We start from the raw sequence: 27778 nt of genomic DNA, 5'->3' as shown, positions 1-27778 counted from the left end.
GCACAGAGCAGCCATATCTGTGGAGTGCGGCTCTGCAGGTGGAGGTATGTGGAGATTCCCCAGTACTGAGCGCAGCCGGGGACATTAACCCCTTCTGCACGGAGGAGACTCTTTTGGGGTTGTTGTTGCCCCTTTATAAGAACCATAACGTTGTTGTTCTGTTTCCTGTAATAGATACATACGAGCCAACTATGGAGGACAGGAAGTGAGGGAGCGGAGTGTTCTCCTAGTACAGGGCCCCTTTCTTGGCCCCACACAGTGTAATGCCCCCATTATGCCCTGTAAGCAGGTTCTGCCCCACACCCAGCTGCCTCGGGCACTTTACCAGGAGCTGGTACCTCAGAGTCTTCCCCGCACCCCTTTCCTTTGTTGGCGCCAAATCTGTTCTGCCTTTGGGGCTCCGGCCTTTATAATCTCAGTAACTGCGCCATCAAGGTCTCCTGACCAGGTGCACCCTCTAGACTCTTCCCTCCGGAAACCTCCCTCTTCCCATTGGTGTCACATGGTCCCGTCTGGACGGCAGATAGCAGTCTGTACAAATGCAGCACAGCCCTGAGGAGGCTTTTTTATGACTCTCCTTTTTACACCCCTTATACAATATATATGATGGCGCTCACACAGTATAATGTTCTCATAGTACCGCCATACCCCCCCACACATAGTATAATGTTCTCATAGTACCGCCATACCCCCACACACAGTATAATGTTCTCATAGTACCGCCATACCCCCACACACAGTATAATGTTCTCATAGTACCACCATACCCCCACACACAGTATAATGTTCTCATAGTACCGCCATACCCCCCCACACAGTATAATGTTCTCATAGTACCGCCATACCCCCACACACAGTATAATCTTCTCATAGTACCGCCATACCCCCACACACAGTATAATGTTCCTACAGTACCGCCATACCCACCACACACAGTATAATGTTCCTACAGTACCGCCATACCCACCACACACAGTATAATGTTCTCATAGTACCGCCATACCCCACACACAGTATAATGTTCTCACAGTACCGCCATCCCACCACGCACAGTATAATGTTCTCATAGTACCGCCATACCCCCACACACACAGTATAATGTTCTCATAGTACCGCCATACCCCACACACAGTATAATGTTCTCACAGTACCGCCATACCGCACACACAGTATAATGTTCCACAGTACCGCCATAACCCCACACATAGTATAATGTTCTCACAGTACTGCCATCCCACCACACACAGTATAATCTTCTCATAGTACCGCCATACCCCACACACAGTATAATGTTCTCACAGTACCGCCATCCCACCAAACACAGTATAATATTCTCATAGTACCGCCATACCCCACACACCGTATGTTCCTACAGTACCTCTATCCTACCACACACAGTATAAACTTCTCACAGTACCGCCATACCCCCACACATAGTATAATCTTCTCATAGTACCGCCATACCCCCACACACAGCATAATGTTCTCACAGTACCGCTATACTCCCACACACAGTATAAAGTTCCCACAGTACCATCATCCCACCACACACAGTTTTTTGTTCCCACAATAGTGGCTAACCACAGACACAGGATAATTTTCTGAGTCGCCCACCAGGGCAGCGGGATACTCGGCACCGGGTCTGGTCGCTGTTAAAGGGGATGTCACGGTGGCTGCGACCCGATCCATTGCCCTGGGACTCACTGTAAAAGGGGAACCTGTTTTAAAGGGGAATTGTGATAAAAGTCTGTCATGACGCCACCTGTGGTTTTCGGTCAGGGTGACCGACGCTGTTTTAAAGGGGTCCTCTGGGGGATGTTGTTGCAGCAATGATGGTGACGCTTCCCACAGGAAGCGGGGTCCACAGGACTACCAAGGTGTGTGGCAAAGATGGTGTATGTCGACGAATAAGTGGAGGACACAAGTTGTAAAGTCTTTACCTGGTTTACAGTTATTAGCAGGCCACAGTCCAGGATACCAGGCACGGGTGGTGGTGGTGTGGTCCTGCCGGCTTGAAGGCAAAGGTGATCCCTCTCCCAGGTGAGGGCCATAAGCCTTTCCTACTTGCGCTAAGATGGCGAGGTCCCTGCAGCTTGTAGCTTGCTGGCAAGGAATCGTCTCTCTCCTGTCCTGGGACTGTTGCCTGCACGGTAGGCAGTTTGAGCCTTTTTATAGGGTCTCTACCACGACCCGGGCTCTTAGAGTACAGCTGTACCTCATGCTTGGTGTGGGCAGTTACCGTGTTGTCACGGGGCTACCACGACAGAGAGGTTCCAGAGAACCGCAGCGCTCTGGGCCTCGTTCACACACAGTGAACAGAAGCTCTTCACCTGTATTCTGACCTGGCTGCTTTGTGCCAGCAGTGCAGGAGTTAACCTTATTGCTGAGAGCTGAGTCTCACTCTGCTGAAGTGGATTTTGTAATCTGATCCTCTATATAGACCCAGTCCTGACTACAGCTAGTGTCAGTGATCAGTTCTACTGCCTGGCTTGGAGGTTGATGGAGCGTAGTGTTGGAGGTTTATTTACAGAGATTGGTGTCTGCTGTTTTGGTTGCATGTTAAACCTGTTTTCCTTCCTAGTTTTTTCCCTTCCCTTCTCTGTGGTTGTGTGAGCATTTGGTGAGTTAGAGACTTTTAGTTACCTTGTCTGTATACCCTGTTATTTGTTGTTGTATTACACTGGCGCAGTCCACCTCATTGGGGGGAGAGGGGGTCACTGATAGGGCCTGCACAGGAGACAGGGATAAGCTGGCGGCTCGGGCCTCCTAACCATCATAGGTACCCCTGAGATAAGGGAAAGCCAGGGCCCCATTATAGTGGCAGGGACAGGTGTGGATCCCAGTACGCCATCCTGCCCCTTTATCACCGCTTACGGCGTGACACGAGTAGTCTAGTGCCCTCCGGTTCTGCTTCGTGTCTTAGAGTCCCACAAAAGCCTCGGGCTCCTGGTACCCGGTTTCTGCACTTTAGCTCTGAGGGTGCCTGGTCACAGTTCACCTCTGAGCCCTGTTCCGCTCCTGCGCTTCTTTCCTCAATGCTCCACTGCATGCAACTACCTTTCAGGTTCTCTCTCTTCCCTGAAGCCGCAGCACAATCCTGGCTGCCAGCTCCAATATCTGCTATCTCAGACTTTCTTCTCCTTCTGTGTCTCTCTCAGACTGCCTAACTCCTCCACCAGACCAGGATATATATCCATATTTGAGGGAAGCTCCCCTGAATCCGGGTCCTGAGCTCCCCTCCCGGCCTGGATTCAGAATGTGTTGAATGCGTGTACTTACCTGGTAAAGAGAATCATCCTTGCCTCTACGCATGATATCGCCCACCCCAGAAGGAAGGCAACATCACTGCAACAACCTGTTACCTGGGGTGTTGCATTTCCACAGGACTGGCATCCCCCTCACAAACAGTGTGTCCCCACAGTACTGCCAGCCCCCCACTTTCTAATGTTTCCACAGTACTGCCCCCTACAAGCACAATATGGCACCATCCACCTCACTGACTACCTCCGACCACCGACAATTAATAAAATACTCGCTTAGTCTCATTCTTGGTGCAAATACTAATGAACCCAGGATCTATGAGATATTTACCATACGATAGTTGGATAGGCAGGAGTGTATCATCCATAAAGGTAGCCCACTCGGTTGCTATGATGCCTATGAATTGACAGGGCTTGGTGGGGTGTGGTATTGGTCACCCTCTCCTTCCCATCATCACAATTTCAGTGATATGCACATTCCCATGACGGTGATACCGCTGAATAGATTAGTGAATCAGGGAGTGGAAAGCTCCTGATCCACCATTCAGCCTTCGCTTCTGAGTCTGAGACTCCGTGCACTGCAGGCACAATGACGTCACTACATCACACCTGTAGTACGGAGCCTCAGTCCTCACACCGCACAGACCAGAGCAGCGCACCTCAGGAACCGGGTTGGCTGAGTAACATAGTTATCAAGGTTGAAGGAAGACTTTAAAGGGAACCTGTCACCCCCAAAATCGATGGTGAGGTAAGCTCACCGTCATCAGGGGCTTATCTACAGCATTCTGTAATGCTGTAGATAAGCCCCCGATGTTACCTGAAAGAGGAGAAAAAGAGGTTAGATTATACTCACCCAGGGGCGGTCTCGCTGCGGTCCGGTCAAATGGGCTTCTCAGTTCCGCTCCGGCGCCTCCTATCTTCATTCCATGACGTCCTCTTCTGGTCTTCACGCCGCGGCTCCGATGCAGGTATACTTTGTCTGCCCTGTTGAGGGCAGAGCAAAGTACTGCAGTGCGCAGGGACCGAGAAAGGTCAGAGAGGCCCAGCGCCTGCAGAAAGGTCTTTGTACTGTCCCCTCATATATTTATACATTAACATAAGATCACCCCTTAGTCTTCGTTTTTCCAAACTAAATAGCCCCAAGTGTAATAACCTATCTTGGTATTGCAGACCCCCCAGTCCTCTAATAACCTTGGTCGCTCTTCTCTGCACCCGCTCTAGTTCAGCTATGTCTTTCTTATACACACCGGAGACCAGAACTGTGCACAGTATTCTAAGGGTGGTCGCACTAGAGACTTGTATAGAGGTAAAATTATGTTCTCCTCATGAGCATCTATGCCTCTTTTAATGCATCCCATTATTTTACTTGCCTTTGTAGCAGCTGCCTGACACTGGCCACTAAATGTGAGTTTGTCATCCACCCATACTCCCAGGTCTTTTTCATTGGCGGTTTTGCCCAGAGTTTTAGAATTAAGCACATAATTATACATCTTATTACTTCTACCCAAGTGCATGACCTCACATTTATCCCCATTAAAGCTCATTTGCCATTTATCAGCCCAAGCTTCTAGTTTACATAAATCATCCTGTAATATAAAATTGTCCTCCTCTGTATTGATTACCCTGCAGAGTTTAGTGTCATCTGCAAATATTGAAATTCTACTCTGAATGCCCCCTACAAGGTCATTAATAAATATGTTAAGAGGGCCCAATACTGACCCCTGTGGTACCCCACTGCTAACTGCGACCCAGTCCGAGTGTGCTCCATTAATAACCACCCTTTGTTTCCTATCCCTGAGCCAGCTCTTAAGCCACTTACACATATTTTCCCCTATCCCCATTATTCTAATTTTATGTATCAACTTTTTGTGTGGCACCGTATCAAAAGCTTTTGAAAAGTCCATATACACTACGTCCACTGGGTTCCCTTGGTCCAGTCCGGAACTTACCTCTTCATAGAAGCTGATCAGATTAGTCTGACATGAACGGTCCCTAGTAAACCCGTGCTGATACTGGGTCATGAGGTTATTCCTCTTCAGATACTCCAGTATAGCATCCCTTAGAATGCCCTCCAGGATTTTACCCACAGTAGAGGTTAAGCTTACTGGCCTATAATTTCCAAGTTCAGATTTTGTCCCCTTTTTGAATATTGGCACCACATTTGCTATACGCCAGTCCTGTGGTACAGACCCTGTTATTATGGAGTCTTTAAAGATTAAAAATAATGGTCTATCAATGACTGTACTTAATTCCTGCAGTACTCGGGGGTGTATCCCATCCGGGCCCGGAGATTTGTCAATTTTAGTGTGTGTGGTTATTTTTTTTTTCAAATATCAGGAATTGTGGGGCATCATATTAAGAGAAGAGCTGTTGGGACTCTCATACTGAATGTGTGGCTGGTAGTGGCCATTATACTGGGGTTGTGGTGGACTGTAAATGCCTCCATACTGAGTGGGGGTTTTATTTTGTGTATCAGGATGTGGTGGCCATAATTAGAGATGAGCAAATATGTTCGGCAAATGAACGCCAAACATAAATTCGGCACAAATATGGTATATTGGGATTCATGATCGGTAACACGAGCATTTTTCTTAAGATCGGAAAAAGTCGGTAAAAGACATAATAGAAGCCGGCAATACATGTGCCACGTTTAGTAAAATCACGGCCAACAATGTGGAAGACTGGGGTTCAACTCTTGGCTCTGCCCTGTTGGACATGATATACCAGTATTGGTCCATAACACTATGGTGCCTACCTCAATAAACATGAGAGTGTCCTGAACAAAGAGAGTCATGCCGGCTCGGACATCACCTGGATTAACAAGGTCTGCGTCAGATGTCAAGGAACCAGGACAATCTGATGATACATGGGCTACTGGACCAAACCATACATGGACAAGGCAAGAGGGAATGGTAGCCAGTGAAGAGATTTGCAGAGGGGAGAAGCGGAGGAGTAGCGAGGAGAGAGATGAATTAGTTGGGCAGCAGAGTTAAGGATGGACTGGAGAAGTGCAAGGGTTTTAGCAGGGAGGGCACAGAAAAGGATGTTGCTGTAGACAAAGCGGGAGATCATCACACATCCTGCATCCCATAGTCCAGTACCCATACGCCCATCATAACACATCCTCCATCCCATAGTCCAGTGCCCATATACCCATCACACATCCTCCATCCCATAGTCCAGTGCCCATATATCCATCACACATCCTCCATCCCATAGTCCCGTGCCCATATACCCATCACACATCCTCCATCCCATAGTCCCGTGCCCATATACCATCACACATCCTCCATCCCATAGTCCTGAGCTGGGTGGTGCTGAGCAGGGAGTTCCTGGAGATGTGCTGTTATGTACCCTGGCAGTGCGGCTCTGTGTGCGGCCGCTGATGATGCGATTTTCTACGCCGGTAACAATAGAGCGCGGCAGTAATAGAGGAGGGGGATTCATTTCTGTCATGTGCTCTCTGCTCCTTTCTGGGGGGCAGACAATGGCTGGAGCTTATGTTCCCAGGGATGATAGATGTCTCCCACCCGGTCAGTGTCTGCTGAGGTGTTGTGGAGTGGGAAAACTGCTGCTCATAGCAACCAATCACTGCTCAGCTTCTTTTACACAGCTCTGCTGAAATAATAGATGCTTAGTGATTGGTTTCTATGTGGAATGGGCGTGGCTTGACACACACACACATATATACATACATACATACACTCAGAGATATATATATATATATATATATATATATATATATATATATATATATATATATATATATAATTTTTTTTTTTTTTTTTTTCTTTACGTTGGAGGGCCCAATTCCAGCTGTTGCTGTCGGACCTGTGATTTCTATCTCCTCCTCTAATAAAGTAGTTATGGACGAGACGTAACTAACATTGTGCAGTGACTCTGCTTTCCATATAGTGATGGTTATTTCTTATTGCTGAAACTATGATGTTTTTCACTTTAACCCTTTGTTAAACCCCTCTGATCAGTGCGACCACACAACATACAAGCCTCTGATGGCTCCGGTGATGCCCTGTACTACTGTAGTGCCGTGTATCATCACTGCTGTCAGTGTAAAGGTACCTTCACACATAACGATTTCGTTAACGATATCGTTGCAACGTCACGATATTTGGTGACGTAGCAACGATCCCGCTAACGATCTCGTTATGTGTGACAGCGACCAACGATCAGGCCCCTGCTGGGAGATCGCGTTGGTCGTAGGGAGTGATCAGGACCTTTATTTGGTCGCTGATCACCCGCTGTCATCGCTAGATCGGCGTGTGTGACACCGATCCAGCCATGTGTTCACTTGTAACCAGGGTAAACATCGGGTTACTAAGCGCGGCCCTGCACTTAGTAACCCGATGTTTACCCTGGTTACCCGGGGACTTCGGCATCGTTGAAGACAGTTTCAACGATGCCGAAGTCGTTCCCCTGATCGTTGGTCGCTGGAGAGAACTGTCTGTGTGACAGCTCCCCAGCGACCACACAACGACTTACCAACGATCACGGCCAGGTCGTATCGCTGGTCGTGATCGTTGGTAAGTCGTTTAGTGTAACGGTACCTTTATACTAACGGCCCCATACACATGAGATAAGAGTTGACTGAACGGTCATTTGGCAGACGGACATCTCTCCCGACTCCCCCATACACACAAATATTCCAGCTTTCCTGGGGTCTGTATGAGAGAGTCGCCTCCAGACTCCTCTATCGGAGGATTATCCTCTGAAATTCAGGATGTCAGATCTGGATCACCCCCAGTGTAGGGCAATGGGCTACTCGGCACCGGGTCCTGCGGTTCGGGGGATGTCACGGTGGCTGACCCGGTATGTGGCCCTCAGGGGCGTCCAGTCAGAGTTTATATATGGGCAAGGTGTAATAAAGAACGAGGAGACAGGTTTGCAGTCTTTTACCTTGTTTACTGAAGACTTCAGATGGTATCCTCAGCCCGGAGCGCCAGATGACAGGGCAGGCAGAGTCCGGTCGTCTGAAGGCAATTCCAGAGTTCCCTTATCCAGGTGGAAATCAGTAGCCTTCCTACTAGCGCCTGTGTGTTGTAGTACCTCCCTGCTGAGCTTCCCGGTGAGATTCTCCCAACTCTTGTAGATGTTGTAGATGTTATTTCTTCCTCTCTGTCTCCCAGATGGTATGGATAGGACAACCCGTATGACTGGGTAGGCCTGGAGCTTATTTATAGGGACCCTAGAGACGCCCCTCTCCCACAATTTGCCTCCGTGCCTTCTTAGGTAATAAGGTCGGGCAGCCAACTTGGAATTGACTGTCCTGCCGGTCTCTGGAGCAAGGCTTGGAGACAGTTACTCCCTCGGTGTTTCTGACTACCGGCTTCTGCGTTTCAGAAAGGATCAGCTTGTTCCTGGCTGATCTCCCTCTGGTATTCCTCTCCTGTGCTCTGTTTTCCTGCACACTCTCTGCAGTATATTCACCTTTTAGTGTCTCTTCCCAGGAGTTGCAGCACTTCATGCCAGCAGAGCTCCACTTCTTCTGTCTGCCTGACAGGAACTGAACTCCTATTTCTCCAGATCAGGATGTAAATAGGGGAGTTCACCCTAAACAGGCTTAAGGTACCTTCACATTAAACGACTTTGCAGCGATAACGATAGCGATCCGTGACATTGCAGCGTCCTGGATAGCGATATCGTTGTGTTTGACACGCAGCAGCGATCTGGATCCCGCTGTGATATCGCTGGTCGTTGCTGAAAGTTCAGAACTTTATTTGGTCGTCAGATCGCCGTATATAGTTGTGTTTGACAGCAAAAGCAACGATGCCAGTGATGTTTTACAATGGTAACCAGGGTAAATATCGGGTTACTAAGCGCAGGGCCGCTTCATATAGACGGCCGGTGGTGATGGAGTCAATGACCGACTCTGCCTAATATGTCTCTAGAGCCGTAGTAGAAGATGAAGATGTCGTCCTCACCATGAAGTAGTTATTTCTCATGTTGCGTGTAATGAATATCTCCTGCAGTATTGCTAATGCCGATTCCAGGGTCGGTAAATGAGACGAGAATTAGCGTTATGGAAGATGAGTCTATGAGAAACGTATTCAGCTGCCGACTCCGAGGAAGAAACTGCTTGTTGTCTGTGGCCTAAATATATAGGATTTATTAGTAGATGTAAAGAAGGAAACTAAATACTGTAAAATAATAAATCTCCTCATATGTTTCCCTTATTATCTCCAGTAATTGTATTATTACACAGGATTCTTATGATGTTACATCAGCTCATCTTCTCATTCAGGTCTCTACAATATCGGATCCTCTCAGTGAAGATCTTCTACAAAAGAGAATTGTCCTGATTTACCCATCAAAGATGGATATGGACAGAGACAAGATGGCGGAGAGGATATTACACCTCACCCTAGAGATCCTCTTCCGGCTTACTGGAGAGGTGAGAGATTCTGATGACGTCACATTACATCATTCTTATCTATGGGAATAACAGATGGACAGAACTGGAGAGGTGAGGACTCTGGAAATGTCTGTAGTGAGGTTTATTAATGTGTCTCTCCATAACCAGGATTACACAGTGGTGAAGAAGACCTCTAGTGATCGCTGTCAGGACCCTGTGTCTGAGGGATGGGGAAGACCCCTGAGCCCAATCACGGGGCCTCCACCTCACCCCCTGATCCATGAGGACATCAATGACCAGAAGATCCTAGAACTCACCTACAAGATGATTGAGCTGCTGACTGGAGAGGTGACAGTGCTAGGAATGCTGGGACATTATACAGTAACACTATGAAGGGATCGGGGGGATGACGGTATCATTGTATGTGTCAGGTTCCTATAAGGTGTCAGGATGTCGCTGTCTATTTCTCCATGGAGGAGTGGGAGTATTTAGAAGGACACAGAGATCTGTACAAGAACGTCATAATGGAGGTTCCCCAGCCCCTCACATCTCCAGGTAATAGACAGGACTAAATACACACGGCCTATAATTATCTGTATGTAAAGAATGAATTCAGTCCCTGTATGTGTTTCCTCCAGATCTATCCAGTAAGAGGACAACACCAGAGAGATGTCCCCGTCCTCTTCTTCCACAGGACTGTAAGCAAGAAGATCCCAATGCTCCTCAGGATCATCAGGTAGATGGAGGGAAGGTGTCAGGAGATCTCCCCTATGATGTGTGGACGCCGGTGAAGGTCTTGTGCTCAGTCTTGTTTTATCCACCAGTATTATATGTTTTATACTTGTGTAATGAGAACGGTGGAGATGGCAGGATTAGAGCTGATCATAGATGGGACTTCTCCATCTGTCGGTGACTTTTACAATATTTGTTTCAGGGTGAAGATCTGACCCATATTAATACTACAGAGACATATGTGAGGGGGGATGAGCGGTGTAAAGAGGAGATTCCCACATATGGCTACCCAGGTGAGTAGTGATCACTAAATGCAGAGAGGTCACAGATTCTTCTCATCACCGGCTGTGGCTGCTTTATCGGTGGTGTAGTCCGGCCGTATTACCATGATCACCATTTTGCCTCTAGACCACAACATTCTCCTCCACCCAAAACTGTTCAAATGACTTTGGGCATTGAAAGCCCTTTTCTATAGAACTTACAACCTGGTAGATCCACCTACCCCCTGGGTTTAGGAGACGTTGTTACCTGCCCAGATCTGTGAACTATAAAGCCAAGTGACAGCGTACGTAGAATGTGCTGACAAGATAGAAAATCACTTGAAGAAAAATAATATGATGGGCCTGTAAGAGAAAGCGGAGGGTAATGATGCTGTTGGCCTCCGAGAACACTGAGATCTTATCCGATGAATCTCCCTTCTCTCCCTTCTGTGCTGCTGAATGTGATCATATGGTCCCTACAAGACCAGATCCAGTCTTTCTGGCCAAACTTCACTTTTATGATCGACAACGAGAATCTCATTAACTGTAAACTACAAATACAGATTAAACAACAACCACAAGACAGATTTCATCACCAGGTATCGGTGTAATCAGTATAACGGCACCGACCTGACAGTGTCTGTAGTCACTGAGCACAATCCTGCTGACAGGTTCCCTTTAAGACATCTCCGCTCTGCACTATTATACACAGTTCTCTATAAATGTGTAATATTTCTTCTTGAAACTCATCTGACAGAAAATATTGGAGCTTCCGATAGTTTAGATTGTGAAGTCACCGAGCCCCGTGCTCTAATTACCCCAGAGAGGTTTCACCACTAGCTCCTCATTTATTACTGATGGAGACTGTTCAGTTTGAGCATTTCAGTAGATGTTATTGTCTATAGTCAGTTTTTGATTACAGTAGTGTCCACAATACTCTGATTTATCCTCTTCCCGCAGCCAGTTTTGTGTTCTTAATCAGGCACCATTTTTAACCCCTTAACCCCTGGAGCTTTTTTTGTTTTTTCCCTCTCCTCCTTCCCAGAGCCATAACTTTTTTATTTTTCTGTCAATTTGACCATGTGAGTGCTTATCATTTGCGGAACTAGTTGTACTTTTGAACGACATCATTGGTTTTACCATGTCTTGTACCTGAAAGCAGGAAAACAATTCCAAGTGCAGTGAAATTGTCAAAACGTGCAATCCCACACTTGTTTTTCCCTTCCCCCATGATGGCACACCTGAGAGAGGGGATCCGCCCAGTCAGGACAGGAACCCAACTGAAAATAAAAGGGTGGTACCTCTCTGTCGCTTCAGTTGGGTTTCCTGTCCTGACAGGGACCTTCGTGCTGAACACGGTGGTGAAGTTCCACTTACCCAGCTCCCGTCCCGGCGTGGAAGAACAGGCAGCGCCTGTGTATCGGAGCTCGGGGTCTGGAGGCGCCGTCTGCGGGTGCTCCGGGGCTCTTCGTCTGAGCGGACGTCTGTGCAGCAGGGTCGGATGGCCAAGTTCCTTCCGTGGCTGCCACGCTGCCCTCCTCTCTCTGCCATGCGGCGGCCGCTTCCGGGTCGCCCGCCTGAAGTCACGCTGGGAATGGGCGTGCCTGTGTGTCGTCGAAGGCGGGCGCCGGATCCAAGATGGCGGCGCCCATGAAGAAAACGCCGGCCGGTGGATAAAGACTCCGGTGGTGCGGCAGAGCAGGGGAGGGGCCACTATTGGGCACCAGAGGAGGCTGGGAGTGCAGTGGATCCCCCATAAAAGGGGTGATAACCACAGAAGACGCACTCATGCCCAGAAACTTCATCGTGGAAGTGGGGCAAGAGCAGCAGCAGCCGCCATCACAGCGGCAGCATCAGGAGCTCTCGCCAGATGCCTTGCCGAGCCACCAGCATACCAGGAGTAGCCGCTCAAGTGGTAGGAGCAGCAGTTGTCCTGTCCGGCAAGACTCGTCGGCGTCCAGGAGGGACGCTTCACGTGCATCTGTCCAGCCTCCAAAACTGGTACCCTTGATTGTCGGCGGTGGTGAGTGATCTACGTGAATGTCACCCTTATGGTAACAGAGTCCATTTTTTCTGTTTGATCATTAGGGGTCCAGGAAATCTAGCGGTAAAACAAAGAACCAAGAGTGTGACCTTTGTAAAGACCCGCTTGCAGTTCAGTGGCAGAAGGATCTCTGTGCTAACTGCATTAATAAAACCATACAAGAAGAGACCCCTAATTTCGCCACTAGCCTTAAAGCCATAATACAGGCAGAAATAAAAGACTCCTTGAAAATGGCCCTTAATAAACCGAGAAGGAAAAGCCATAAGGCGTCTACAGAGTCAGATGCCTCTCAGAGACAGGAGAGTCATAAATTGTCCCGATCTCCCTCTACCTCCTCGGCCTCTATCCAGTCTTCAGATTCCTCCTCGGACTGATTCAGGAGGTCGTCCATGTTTTTCAACTGAGGATGTAGACAAATTAGTTAAAGCAGTTAGATCTGCAATGGGTCTTAAGTCGGAGAAGACACCTAGGTCACTAGAAGATGTCATGTTTGGTGGCTTAGAAGAGAAAAGGAAACGCATGTTTCCGGTCAATGCGAAAATCAAAGCATTAATTAAGAAAGAGTGGAAAAAACCTGAAAAAATGGGTACTTTGCCTTCTTCATCCAAAAGGAGATATCCTTTTGAGGAAAAAGACTCTGAATCCTGGGAGAAGATCCCTAAAATTGACGGGGCAGTAGCCAAATGTTTAAAAAGATCGTCCCTTCCATTAGAAGACTCGGGTGTTCTTAAAGACCTGATAAAAAAGCAGATAATTTTCTGAGACATATCTGGGAAGCCTCAGCGGGGGGCCTGAAGGCAGCAATTGCTGGGACGTGTACGGCCCGTGCTCTCTTGGTCTGGCTACAGCAGATAGGGGATCATCTAAGGGACAAAATACCCAGAGGCGACATCCTTGCAAATATATCTTCAGTGCAAGGAGCAGCAGCTTTCTTGGCTGACTCTTCTGGAGATTCCGCAAGACTAACAGCCAGAGCAGCGGGCTTGTCCAATCCGGCAAGAAGAGCCCTTTGGTTCAAGGGTTGTCCGGGGGATTTGCCATCTTAACATAAGCTGTGCTCCATTCCATGTGACGGCCAACTCCTTTTTGGCAAAAAACTAGAAGAGATCCAGGAACATGCAGGGGATAAAAAGAAAGTTTTTCCCATTATCCCTAAAGATTCCAAAAAACCTTTTTTTCGGAGGAGAAGATATAGCATAGGTTGCCTCCCAGGGGAGAGGAAAAATTGGGACTTTAAGGATAAGAGAGGATCGGGCTACATTTTTAAAGGGCCCTCTACATGAGCAAAAAAATCCCCCCAATGACATTACGCCAGAAGTGGGAGGAAGACTCTCCCTCTTCTTTCCGGCTGGATAAATATCTCCCCCAGTACCTGGGTCGTGAATATTATCAAAGACGGCATAAAAATAAAATTAATCCGTCAACCCTGGCAAAACTTTATAATAACTCCCCGAAGAAAGTCCCAGCAGGAGCAATCTGCCGTGGAGACGGAGGTCTTGGGACTCATTCACAAAAAGGTTCTTCAGGAAGTCCCGGCTCGGGAAGAAAGAGGCGGATTTTACTCCCCCCTCTTTTTAATCCAAAAACCGGATGGCTCTTGGAGAACTAAAAGAAATCTAAGGAAGTTCAACCAATCGATAGAGAACTACTCCTTCAAGATGGAGTCTATAAGCACGACCATAAAACTCCTCTTCCAACACTGCTTCATAGCAGTAATAGACTTAAAAGATGCGTACTACCATATACCAATATATCAGTATATCAGGAATATCGGAAATACTTGAGAGTAGCTCTCTATATTCAGAATAAGATAAAGCATTACCAATATACAGCCCTTCCATTTGGCCTGTCTACAGCCCCCAGGGTTTTCACCAAAGCAATGGTGGAAGTTATGTTATACCTCCAGTCCCAGGATGTAGTAATTGTCCCATACCTGGACGATTTCCTTGTAATAGGGAGGTCAGAGTCCCACTGTACTCATCAAGTATCCCAGTGGTAACATCAACTCTAATGGAGCTGTGTTGGATAATAAATATCCCCAAGTCAAGATTAGTACCAGTAAAACTACAGTCCTTCCTGGGGTTAATGCTGGACTCCGAGCGTCAGCTCTGCCTCCTTCCAGAAAAGAAAGTAGCCAAGATAATAAACCTGGCTGGTACAGCAATACATCAACCAGCAATGACTCTAAGAAAGGTGATGTCCCTACTAGGCTCGTTGACATCGTGTATTCCGGCAGCAGGATGGGCACAATTCCACCTAAGACAACTACAGTGGGAAGTTCTCTCAGCTCAAAGACTGTTAAGAGGGCATTTAGAAGGAAATCTATGTCTCTCCCTGGGCGTAAGGAATTCCCTAGTTTGGTGGACGGTGGAAGACCACCTGACAATAGGGGTTCAGTGGCAAAATCCGGTCAAAGACATCATCACGACCGACGCAAGCAGTACAGGTTGGGGGGCTCACCTGAGGTCTCACTCAGTTCAAGGAACCTGGTCCTTACTAGAAAGAAACTATGGGTCAAACGAAAAAGAGCTATGGGCAGTGGAAAAAGCCCTAGGACATTTTCTCCCTTTTCTCTGGGGCCGCCATACTCGAATCATGACGGACAATCGAGCAGTAATGGCGTATATCAATCATCAGGGGGGACGAGGTCCAAAGGCCTCATGGAAGTATCAGATCTACTCTTTCAGTTGGCAGAACAACACCTGTCATCCCTGACGGCACTACACATCAGGGGCAGGTACGGACTGGGGATGAAATTTAGCCCTGGCATTTGAAATCGCACAGGCCCATGCGGTCCCCATCCACAAGCACCAGATGGGATATATTACTAATATTACCTTGAATGGAGGAAAGGAAGATTTACTGCAAGACCAATATTTCTAATGATACCAGTGGCCTGCTGGGGTAAGTGACAAAGTTAGCAAGCTCCATCACAACTGTTAACAGTATGGGTATCTTGAGAACACAGATTCTGTTAACATCGTAGCAGACAAGGCAGCCCATGACCAGGCAGGCCCTTCTGGCATTTGCCAGATGGCCAGTCCAGCCCTGATAAGGGGCATAGAAAACAGACAAGCAGACTTCCTGAGTCGCAGAGGCTTAAGACAGGGGGAATGGTCCATAAACCTCCAGATATTCCAACAAATATTCCAAGCCTGGGGCACACCAAAAATAGACTTATTTGCCAACTCACACAACAAAAAAGTCAAAAAGTTCTTCTCCTTAAATCTAAGAGAACATCCTTTTGCAGTAGATGCCCTACTGATACCCTGGAAGTTCTCTCTGGCCTACGCATTCCCCCCGATAGTGATGATTCCAGCTGTGATCAGAGAGGATCAAGCGAAAATAATCCTCATTGCTCCATTCTGGCCAAGGAGACCATGGTTCTTTCTTCTAAGGCAGATGTCGGTAGTGGACCCATGGATTCTGCCAGAGGTTCCGGACCTGCTAACCCAGGGTGGAGTGACCCACTCTCAGGTGAAGGGCTTCCATCTGGCAGCCTGGAATTTGAGAGGGCATTACTAAGTCGCCAAGGATTCTCACCAGGTTTAATATCCACCCTATTGAAAAGCAGAAAACCCATAACCTCTAGGATCTATGGTAGGACATGGAAAACATTTCTTAACTTCCTGGGTGAACCATTGGGGGAGGTGGCTCCAGTGGGTCCTATCCTAGAATTTCGGCAAGCAGGATTACATCTTGGGTTAGCAACCTGCACCCTTAAAGTTCAGGTTTCAGCCTTGGGGGCCCTATATAACTGTAATCTTGCCTCAAATAGATGGGTTTCACGATTTATAAAATCTTGTAGTAGATCTCGACGGGTCGGTATCCCAAAAATCCCTCCTTGGGATCTAAATTTAGTCTTAGAAGCCCTAACTAAAGACCCTTTTGAGCCCTTACAGGAGTTATCACCTAAGTTACTTACCCTACGCACCGATGTTAAGGCTACTAGTAGAACCGTTTCAAGGGTAAGTGATTTACAGGCCCTGTCAATATGCTCTCCTTATACTCAGGTTTTTGATGACAGGATCGTTCTAAGACCAGACCCGGCGTATCTCCCCAAGGTGGTTCAAAAGTTCCATAGGAGTCAAGAGATTACTTTACCATCATTATGTAGTAATCCTAGAAATTCAGGGAAACAAAAGTTCCACATGCTAGATGTAAGAAGATCTATGTTACAATACATGACCATGACTAGTCAGTGGAGGAAAGATCAAACCCTTTTCGTAGCCTTTCAGGGTAGCAAAAGAGGGTGTGGGGTACCTAAAAGTACTATTGCTAGATGGGTCAGGGAGGCCATTAGTTTATCCTACTCCGCGGATGGCTCTCCGGTTCCTGAAGGCATCAAGGCTCACTCCACCAGAGCCGTGGCTACCTCCTTGGCAGAAAAGGCTGAGGTATCAATTGATCAAATTTGCAAGGCTGCTACCTTGTCCTCACCCTCAACTTTTTTCAAGCACTACCGGCTAGATCTTTCTTCCTCTACTGTCTAGTACTACAAGCGGTGGTCCCTCCCTAAGGTTTCATTCTACAAAAGTCTCTCAGGTGTGCCGTCATGGGGGAAGGGAAAACACCAAGGTTACTTACCGGTAGCCAGTTTTTCCGGAACCCATTACGGCACCCGTGTATTCCCCCCTTTATCATCCCTTCGGTGTGCACTATTGTTTTGGGTGCTTTTTTAGTTAATTTGATGTGGTAATGGATTGCCATGTATACTAACCAGGGGGGCCTCTCATCTCTGAAAACCAACTGAAGCGACAGAAAGGTACCGCTCTGTTATTTTCAGTAGGGTTTCCTGTCCTGACTGGGCGGATCCCCTCTCTCAGGTGTGCCATCATGGGTTCCGGAAAAACCGGCTACCGGTAAGTAACCTTGGTGTTTTTGTTTGGCTTTTTTGCTAGGTTCACTAAATGCTAAAACTGAGCTGCCATTATGATTCTTCAGGTCATTACGAGTTCATAGACACCAAACATGTCTAGGTTATTTTTAATGTAATTAGTAAAAAAAATTTCAAACTTTGCTAAAAAGAAAAAATTGCGCAAATTTTCCATTTTCCGTGATCTGGGGTTGGGTGACGGCTTATTTTTTTGCATGCCGCGCTGACATTTTTTAATGATACCATTTTGGTGAAGATGTGATCCTTTGATTGCCTGTTATTGCATTTTAATGCAATGTCGCGGCGACCAATAAAAGTATTTCTGGCTTTTGGAATTTTTTTCTCATTACGGCGTTTAGCGATCAGGTTAATTATTTTTTTTATTGATAGACCGGGCGATTCTGAACGCGGCGATACCAAATATGTGTAGGTTTGACTTTTTTTTTTTATTATTGTTTTATTTTGAATGGGGCGAAAGGGGAGTGATTTGAACTTCTATTTTTTTTTCATATTTTTGTAAAAAAAAATTTTTCTTTTGCCATACTTCAGGAGCCTCCATGGGAGGCTAGAAGCTGGCATAGCCTGATCGGCTCCGCTACATAGACGTAATGCTCAGATCACCTCTATGTATCTGAATTACAGCATTACTATGAGCGCCGACCACAGGGTGGTGCTCGCAGCAATCTGGCATCAACAACCATAGAGGTTTTCAGGAGACCTCTGGTTGTTATGCCAATGCACCGATGACCCCCGATTACGTGACGGGGGTCACCTGTGCGCGCATTTGTGGCCGTATGGCCAGAAGCGCTTGTTAAATGCAGCTGTCAGCATTTGACATCGGCATTTAACTAGTTAATAGTGGCGGGTGGAACACGATTCCACCCACCGTTATAGCAGGCATATGTTAGCTGTACAAAACAGCTGACATGCCCCGGCTTTGATGTGGGCTCACCTCAGGAGCCGCATCAAAGCAGGGGATCTGCCATCAGACGTACTATTCCATTAGATGGCAGAAAGGGGTTAAAATCTGACGTGTGTCACTCTATGTGGTGATAACTTTGGAATTACTCACAAAGGATAATAGAAAACTAAAACTTCTCACAATACCCTAGATACGATTGTACACTACTCTCTGGGCAAATGGCAGTGTTCAGAAGGGAAGGAGCGCCATTTAGCTGTTTGAATGCAGATCTAGCTGGAACAGTTTGCAGACACAATGTATTGGGAGCACTGTTCGTGGTCAACTGGCAGCTCAAAAGATCTCCACCATGAACATGCTTGGCACTATCTTCTCTGCTTTCCATATCCCAAGGATTGCCTTGCTAATCGCGCTTTAACACCATTACATGGATCTGGACTTACACTGGGACCCCTAGGCTTGGACCATGGTGTTACCTGCTACTCTGTAGTATTAGATGGCTTCCAGATGCGCTGAATACATGTGAGGAATGCCTGTTTGTTAGGGAATTCCCACATGTATTCAGCTTATCTGGAAGCCGTAAATCATGCAACTGAGGCGATGAAAACTATATCTCCGAGCAATAACAAATGCTCGGAGGTCACCCCCAGCGTGCTCAGGAAAACCCGAGCAACGAGTACACTCGCTCATCACTATTTATTAACCCTTCAGGTGCTTCACAGGAATGAACGGAATGTGGAAGGAAAAAATAAACTTTCACAAGGGTAGCAGGAGAAAATGGACTATATATTTTGTTTTGCAATTTCTCCTGAGCACGCCGATACCCCAGCCCCTGACGTGTATTTTTTCTACAAAAAATAATCTTTTCGCCCTCATTTTTTTTTCCAAAAGGTAACAGGAGAAATTGGACTTCCAAAGTTGTTGTGCAATTTGTCCTGAGTATGCCGACATCCCATATGTGGGGGAAAACCACTGTTTGGGCGCATGGCAGAGCTCAGAAGGGAAGGAGAGCAGATTTTGCTGGAATTGTTTGTGGGTGACATGTCACATTGTCAGAGCCCTTGAGGTGCCAGAACAGCATAAGCCCCCAAAAGTGACTGCATTTTACATAATACTTCCCTGAATGAATTCTTCTAGTGGTGCAGTGAGCATACTGACGCAGCTGTTCCATAGAAAATTATACCATTGGGCAGTGAAGAAAAAATAATTACATTTTTACCACTAAAATGTTGTTTTAGCCACAAATTTTACATTGTAAAATAGGTAGATACTGAAGGTAAATGGTCACTACACCCATAGATGAATTCACAGAGGGGTGTCATTTCCAATTCCCAGAGGGGTGTCATTACCAAAATGGGGTCACATCAGGGGGGATTCTGCTGTTATGGCACTTTGGAGAGCTGTTAAGTGCCAGAACAACAGGATCCCCCCATGAAGTGACCCCGTGTTGGAAATGACACCCCTCTGGGAATTCATCTATGGATATAATGACAATTAGTTCTCTACATGGGTGATTTCCAGAAACACGTAGTGGAAGTTTTAGAGCAAAAATTGTCATTGTAGTGCCCAATATATTGTGCCCAGCTTGTGTGTCTGGAGACGACATCCCACCTACCCCCGGAAATTAAGTCACTCAAGTCACTCTACTCAAATGTGTCTGTCACTAAATAAACCAAATGCTTGAATGTCAAAACAGTTTAAAAACGTGGTTCTGTGTTGAAGATTGTAAATCAGTCATGGAGGCATAAGGCCGGCAATGATGGGCATTGTGGGCAACAATAACGGGTATCATGCCTCATTCCTCTCTTAGAACATACACGACATCTTCTCTGGGGTTCTTTCTTGTTTCAGTTGCTGGAATGAGGGCAATAAAATGTCGCTCAGTGAGTCTTCTGACATCTTCAGATTCTACAGGATTGGCGAGGACAAAATTTTCAAAACAAGATTTTCAATTACCTTTTCCTGATCATCAAGGAAAGTATCTGCATTTCCGGCTTTTTTGTATAACACAAAAGAATATGTGGCCACCTGAAACAAATAAATGACTAACTTTTTATACCAGGAATATGATTTTCTTGATACCCGGTATGGCTGTAGAACCTGATCTGCAATGGTCCACACCCCCAAAATATTTGTTGTAGTCAATGGTATACACAGGTTTTGGAGTAGTGGATCCCTGTTGGTCTGCAGTGGCCCTTGTGGCTTCTGTGTGGATCAAGCTCAGGATAAAGCTCTCCATTGCGTAAAGCCCCTTTCAGAACTTTTCATTGACCAATGCTTGTGGAAACCCCTGACCATTTTTGCAAATGGCAAATGGTCCCACAAGCCCCCATGTTATGTTCTATCAGGGTATGTGCACACGTTGCGGATTTCTTGCAGAAATTTCCTGAAGAAAACCGGAAATTTTCTGCAAGAAATCCGCATTTTTTTTTTCGCGTTTTTTTAGCATTCTGCAAGCGTAATTAGCTTGCAGAATGCTAAAGTTTTCCAAGCGATCTGTAGCATCGCTTGGAAAACTGACTGACAAGTTGGTCACACTTGTCAAACATACTGTTTGACAAGTGTGACCAACTTTTTACTATAGATGCAGCTTATGCAGCATCAATAGTAAAAGATAGAATGTTTAAAAAAAAATAAAAAAAATAAAAAAATGCTTATACTCACCCAGACATCTCATCAGCGGCGTCCGTTCGTCTTCCTATAGCTGGTCTGTGCGCACAGGACCTTCCGTGACGTCACGGGAGCGGTCACATGACCGCTCACGACCAATCACAGGACAGTGACGTCATCGGCAAGGTCCTTCGCCGCACATCAGCTACAGGAACCGAAGCGACAGCGTGCAGTGGAGGCGGGAAGACATCGAGGGTGAGTATATCGCTATTTTTTATTTTAATTCTTATTTTTTGACCACTTATATGGTGCCCAGTGCGTGGAGGAGAGTCTCCTCTCCTCCACCCTGGGTACCAACCGCACATAATCTGCTTACTTCCCGCATGGTGGGCACAGCCCCGTGCGGGAAGTAAGCAGATCAATGGACCCCTAGGTGTGCGGAATCCCCTGCAATTCCGCATTTTAATCAACATGTTGCTTTTTTTTCCGCGATGCGATTTTTTCGCGGAAAAAAAGGCTACATTTGCACAAAAAATGCGGAATACACTTAAAATAATGGGAGGCATATGTAAGCGTTTTTTTCGCGTTTTTATCACGTTTTTATAGCGAAAAAACGCGAAAAAAACGCGAAAAATACTTAACGTGTGCACATGGCCTCAGACTTTTAAATAGGGGTATGCTGGTGTAATAGTTGTCAACATACAGATTGTAGCCTTTTTGTAATAATGGAGTTATCAGCTCCCAAACGGTTTTTCCAGATGTCCCCAGATAAATAAGGCATCCTGGTGGGTTTAGTTGGCTATCTTTCCCCTCATAAATGCAAAAAGCTGATCTGTATCCGGTTGAACTGTCGCAAATTTTATAAAGCTTTAAGTCGAACCTTGCCCTCTTAGAAGGAATAAATTGCTTGAGGTGCAGTCTTCCTTTGAATTTTATAAGGGACTCATCAATGGAAATGTTTTCTGTTGAGGTGTAAAGCTTTAAGAACTTTTCTGTCAAGTCTTTGATAATGGGTCTGATTTTGAATAGTCTGTCATGTTCTGGGTCATTTCTGGGCAGGCATTGACTCTTGTCGTTAAAATGCCAAAATCTCATGAGCATTTCATAACTGGTCCTAGGAAGACGGCAGAAAACATTGGGGTGGCTTGAACAGGGCAGTTGGACCAATAGGACCGAATGCTCATTTTTTTTTAACAAGCCCCATAACGAATGTAAGTCCTAAAAATGTAATAGGATCATGGATTCTGGCTGATGAATTGAGACGCATATAAATTTATTTGTAGGACAATATGCTCTAGCAAGCTTATAGAAAACTCTGAAGTGACCAAGTTATTGGGGAGACAATTGAGAAAAGCCTACTTCTTTAGCCTAACCCTAAAGTTAGCCTAACAGTAACCCTAACTATAGCACTAACCCTAACCTGCCTTATCTGTTTTTTTGTTTACTTTATAACAAGATCGCTGACTGACACAGCTGTTGCCAGCAGCACTTGTAACACTGATTCTCCTCTAATCTCTCACTGACTGGAGATCAGAGGAGAAACGGCGTTTTTATGTGGCAGATCACCCGGGAAAGTTTGTTGCTATAAAAAAACTTTCCTAGTGATTTGTCTCATTGGCTGGTGTGATGCTGACATCCACAGGACCTGAATCAATCAGGTCTTGATGAAGTCGGGGGTCACAGGAACTGTTGTGTGCCAGAATCCCCTCATTATAAGGTACGTGGGGGTCCCGAAGAGCACAACACAAAACCGCTGACCGTAGACAAATGGTAGCTATATGCCGGCGCTAGCAGGGCTTTGTGCAGCGCCAACGTTTATCTATTGTTGGTGGTCACAAAGCGGTTAAGAGTACCATAATTTCTGTCCAAGCCTATTCCACGAGTTTTATTTTTTTTTTTAAATCTGTGGAAACCTGGTTGAAAGGCAATGTGTGACTTTAATTTGTTCATTTTCATAGATCTATTTATTATTACTTTTGTCAGATTCAAGTTATTTCTGTGACTATTGTGGGTTTTTCAGTCTTTAAATGAGGGGTACCAACAATTTTGACCAAGTGTGTAGGAGGAGTGAATATTTTGACTCCACAGCCATTTTCCAGAAATTAAGGCGCAGTGGATGTTGGAGAGTGAAAATTACACATGTGCCATTTTACTACCCAGCACATAGTGCCCAGATTGTGCTCTAGGAGACACACACCGCAAATTAAGTGGATTCTTCTCACGATAATATTGCTAAATACAGGGATCCTAAATGTTGTTTGAGCACACTGCAAGACTCAGAAGTGAGAGCGGATTTTGCTGGATTGGTTTATAGAAACTGTTACTTTTCAACAGCCTTTGAGTCACTAATAATGTGGGATCCTCTGTATTTCCAGTGACAGATGATGGACCTGAGTGGTGACTTGTTTTTTTGTGAGATGAGATTTGGCATTATTTTTGCCTACATAACATTGATTGGTTTCTTTTTATTCGTTATTTCGAAGACAGAATGAACAAACAGTTGAACACCACACACAACTGGTTCATCCAACAAGTTTTCTATTAGACTGTGAAGAGTCATTGTCTTTTATGGACAGTTTAAGTAGAAATGTTTAAAAATGTAAAACTTAAAAAAACAATTTTTTTTAATAAAATGTTCTTATCTTAGCAGATGACTGTACCAATAGATCAGAGGGACAGCTGACATCTTCAATTTTTAAATCCGATGATCTTGAGATCCTACAAGATACAACTGAAGTAATTGCTGTTTCTCCAGATATATCATCATCAATTCACACCAAAGATCTGTCATCTGATCCTATGAAACAGGTCCCATCTTCTGATTCATTAGTGACTAATAAGGAAAATCAAAGTCACAAAAGAGGCATTAAAAAACAAACTGCTCCTAAAGCAAAGAAGTTATTTTCATGTTCAGAATGTGGGAAATGTTTTAACCATAAATGTCTTCTTGTTAGGCACCAGAGAACCCACACAGGGGAGAAGCCTTATTCCTGTTCAGAATGTGGGAAATGTTTTACCCAGAAAACATATTTGGTTACTCACCAGATAACCCACACAGGGAAGAAGCCTTTTTCATGTTCAGAATGTGGGAAATGTTTTAACCTGAAAAGGAATCTTGTTGGTCACCAGAGAAACCACACAGGGGAGAAGCCTTTTTCCTGTTCAGAATGTGGGAAATGTTTTAACCATAAATGTCATCTTGTTAGTCACCAAAGAACCCACACAGGGGAGAAGCCTTTTTCCTGTTCAGAATGTGGGAAATGTTTTAAGCATAAATGTCGTCTTGTTAGTCACCAGAGAACCCACACGGGGGAGAAGCCTTTTTTCTGTTCAGAATGTGGGAAATGTTTTACCCAGAAAACAGATTTGGTTACTCACCAGAGAACTCACACAGGGAAGAAGCCTTTTTCATGTTCAGAATGTGGGAAATGTTTTAACATGAAAAGGAATCTTGTTGATCACCAGAGAAACCACACAGGGGAGAAGCCTTTTTCCTGTTCAGAATGTGGGAAATGTTTTAACCATAAATGTCATCTTGTTAGTCACCAAAGAACCCACACAGGGGAGAAGCCTTTTTCCTGTTCAGAATGTGGGAAATGTTTTACCCAGAAAACAGATTTGGTTACTCACCAGATAACCCACACATGGAAGAAGCCTTTTTCATGTTCAGAATGTGGGAAAAGTTTTAACCAGAAAGGGAATCTTGTTACTCACCAGAGAACCCACACAGGGGAGAAGCCTTTTACCTGTTCAGAATGTGGGAAATGTTTTATCCACAAATCAGTTTTGGTTAGGCACCATAGAACTCACACAGGGGAGAAGCCTTTTTCCTGTTCAGATTGTGGGAAATGTTTTACCCAGAAAACATATTTGGTTACTCACCAGATAACCCACACAGGGAAGAAGCCTTTTTCATGTTCAGAATGTGGGAAATGTTTTAACCTGAAAAGGAATCTTGTTGGTCACCAGAGAAACCACACAGGGGAGAAGCCTTTTTCCTGTTCAGAATGTGGGAAATGTTTTAACCATAAATGTCGTCTTGTTAGTCACCAAAGAACTCACACAGGGGAGAAGCCTTTTTCCTGTTCAGATTGTGGGAAATGTTTTACCCAGAAAACATATTTGGTTACTCACCAGATAACCCACACAGGGAAGAAGCCTTTTTCATGTTCAGAATGTGGGAAACGTTTTAACCAGAAAGGGAATCTTGTTACTCACCAGAGAACCCACACAGGGTAGAAGCCTTTTTCCTGTTCAGATTGTGGGAAATGTTTTAAATGGAAAGTGCTTTTTGTTAGACATCAGAGCAGTCACACAGAAGAGAAACCTTTTTAATTTTCTTAATGTCAGAAATATTTTACTTGAAAATCAACTGACGTCACATGGGGAGAAGCCTTTTTTATGTTCATAATGTTTTAATAGTTTGAACCAAAATTGAATCTTCTTAAAGGGGTTGTCTCTTGTCATTCCTCATGTTTGCTGACAAAAGGATAAAAATAAACTTTACTAGTTCCAAATGTAAAACTATACCCATAATTCACCCCCTGAAGGTTAGTCAGTAGGGGACTAATAGAAAAAACATGTACCCCACAGTTCAGTATATAGGGTGAGGTGACGTATACACACTCACTCTCCAAGCCTCTGATTTCTACGTGTTTCATCATCCTCACCAAAGGAGACTATTTAATATTGACCCATATTCAAGCGGACAGTGTTCATTTTAGGACATGATCACATAGCAAAGTCAAACACCAGAAATACTCTGTCTGATACCTGCTTCTGATACCTGACTTTCACATATCAAAGTCAACCATCATAAATACTTTGTCTGATGTCTGAGTCTGATACCTGACGTTGATACCTGACACATTCAAACAGAATAAAAAGGTTATTCAGAGTCCCTCACTACAGTACTTGAATGGTTCATCTCACAAAATTAATTCTTACCATCTCTCTCGAGCTGGTGGTGCAGTGGTAAGGCTGCTGTGTGTGGTCTTTAGAGTGTAGTTTCTTCTGGGTTCAAATCCCCCATGTTTGATTATTATTTTAAGTTATGCAGGTTACCACACAAACTCCTATCATGTGCCACTTTTAATATCTGATATTCTTATTTTCCTCCTGCTTTCTAATAAATTAATCTATAGCCTAGGGGTGAAGCAACTGCATCACACATAGTTTTGGTTTAAAATAATAAGAAAAATAATAATTAAAAAAAAATGTTTAAACTTCCATTGCGTGGAGTTGAACTCTCAGCTCTCTGTTTATAAGCCTGCACACCTTACCACTGTGTTATCCTCTCAGTTGAACTCTTCTACTTGCTTATGTTACTAGCAATGTAAACATGTGGCACAAACTCCTTGCTCAGTGATTTCAGTCTGATACTTTACCTGATACTTGACTTCTCTCAAACATCAAAATCGAAATGTTTTTGTCTGATACCTGACTACTTTCAAACATCAAAATCAAACTGTTTTTCAGATACCCTCAATGCAGTACATGAATGGTTTACCTCACAAGGGAAGAAAAGGGAACCATTCATTGCTAGTTCAGCTGATGGTTGAGTGGTTACTTTCATGGAATAGGGAACGTGGGTTCTATCCCCAGTGAAAGTAAAATGTTCTTTTTTTTATTATTATTTATTTTTTTAACGTGGCATGTGATGTGTGACTTTCTGCACTAATCAAAAAGATGTTTCACTTTGATGAGTTAAGGCTGGTTTCACATTTGTGGATGGAGGGCTGCGTACATCCTCCGTAAAGCTCTGCCCGCATCTCCTCCGGTCAGCTCCGTCTACGTCGGTATGCAGGCCATGCCCATGTATGCGGGTGCCTCCGGATGCGTCGTTTTGACAGTGCGGCGACCTGCGCCGTAAGCAACGAGTTGCAATTTGGTGCGGTCACCACACCGTCAAATTGACGCATGCGGAGGCATCCGCATACATCGGCATGGCCTGCGTACCCAATGGTAAAGATAGGGTGCGCACGTCGCATGCAGCCGTAGGCGGAGCTGAATGAAGAGGCGCGGCAGTGGGAGGGGCTTCACGGAGGAATTACGCCACCCTGCCGGATGCTAGTGTGAAACTAGCCTAAGAAAGTCACTTATCCTATGTAAGAAAAAAAATCAAAATTATTTTTCCAGTTACTGAGAGTGTGCATAGGTTTCATAGCTACAGAAAATCACTCAAGGCTATCACTTGAGCTCGTGCTACAATGGTAAGGCTGCCGGCTGCGGACTCATTCAGATGGAGCTTTACCTGGGTTCAAATCCCATGTTTGTCTGTTTTTTTTTAAAAATGCAGGTTACCACATAAACTCCAATCATGTTCCACTTTTAACCCCTTTCTGACATCTGACGTACTATCCCGTCGAGGTGGGGTGGGCCCGTATGACCACCGACGGGATAGTACGTCATACGCGATCGGCCGCGCTCACGGGGGGAGCGCGGCCGGGTGTCAGCTGCATATCGCAGCTGACATCCGGCACTACGTGCCAGGAGCGGTCACGGACCGCCCCCGGCACATTAACCCCCGGAACACTGCGATCAAACATGATCGCGGTGTACCGGCGGTATAGGGAAGCATCGCGCAGGGAGGGGGCTCCCTGCGGGCTTCCCTGAGACCCCCGCAGCAACGCGATGTGATCGCGTTGCTCCGAGGGTCTCCTACCTCCCTCCTCGCCGCAGGTCCCGGATCCAAGATGGCCGCGGCA

General features: G+C 45.5%; 1 protein-coding gene across 1 annotated transcript; it reads left to right on the top strand.

The window, feature by feature from the left end:
- LOC143766822 (uncharacterized) lies at window positions 1-26957 on the top strand. The gene is made up of 7 exons (XM_077254794.1): window positions 1-44; window positions 9520-9669; window positions 9799-9978; window positions 10062-10185; window positions 10269-10366; window positions 10565-10655; window positions 23719-26957. The coding sequence occupies exons 2-7, from the start codon at window positions 9592-9594 to the stop codon at window positions 25308-25310; spliced, it is 2163 nt and encodes a 720-aa protein (XP_077110909.1). The 5' UTR covers window positions 1-44; window positions 9520-9591; the 3' UTR covers window positions 25311-26957.
- Window positions 26958-27778: the final 821 nt, after the last annotated feature.

Source organism: Ranitomeya variabilis, chromosome 4 (genome assembly GCF_051348905.1).
Source record: "Ranitomeya variabilis isolate aRanVar5 chromosome 4, aRanVar5.hap1, whole genome shotgun sequence".
Lineage (NCBI taxonomy): Eukaryota > Metazoa > Chordata > Amphibia > Anura > Dendrobatidae > Ranitomeya > Ranitomeya variabilis.
This window is presented reverse-complemented; position numbering and strand designations above follow the sequence as displayed.

Bases quoted from the DNA above. Each gene is read 5' to 3' on its own strand.
- LOC143766822 (XM_077254794.1), top strand. From the start codon at position 9,592: ATGGATATGGACAGAGACAAGATGGCGGAGAGGATATTACACCTCACC. The intron at 9,670-9,798 runs GTGAGAGATTCT...CTCCATAACCAG, and splicing joins TCTTCCGGCTTACTGGAGAG to GATTACACAGTGGTGAAGAA. The intron at 10,367-10,564 runs GTAGATGGAGGG...TATTTGTTTCAG, and splicing joins ATGCTCCTCAGGATCATCAG to GGTGAAGATCTGACCCATAT.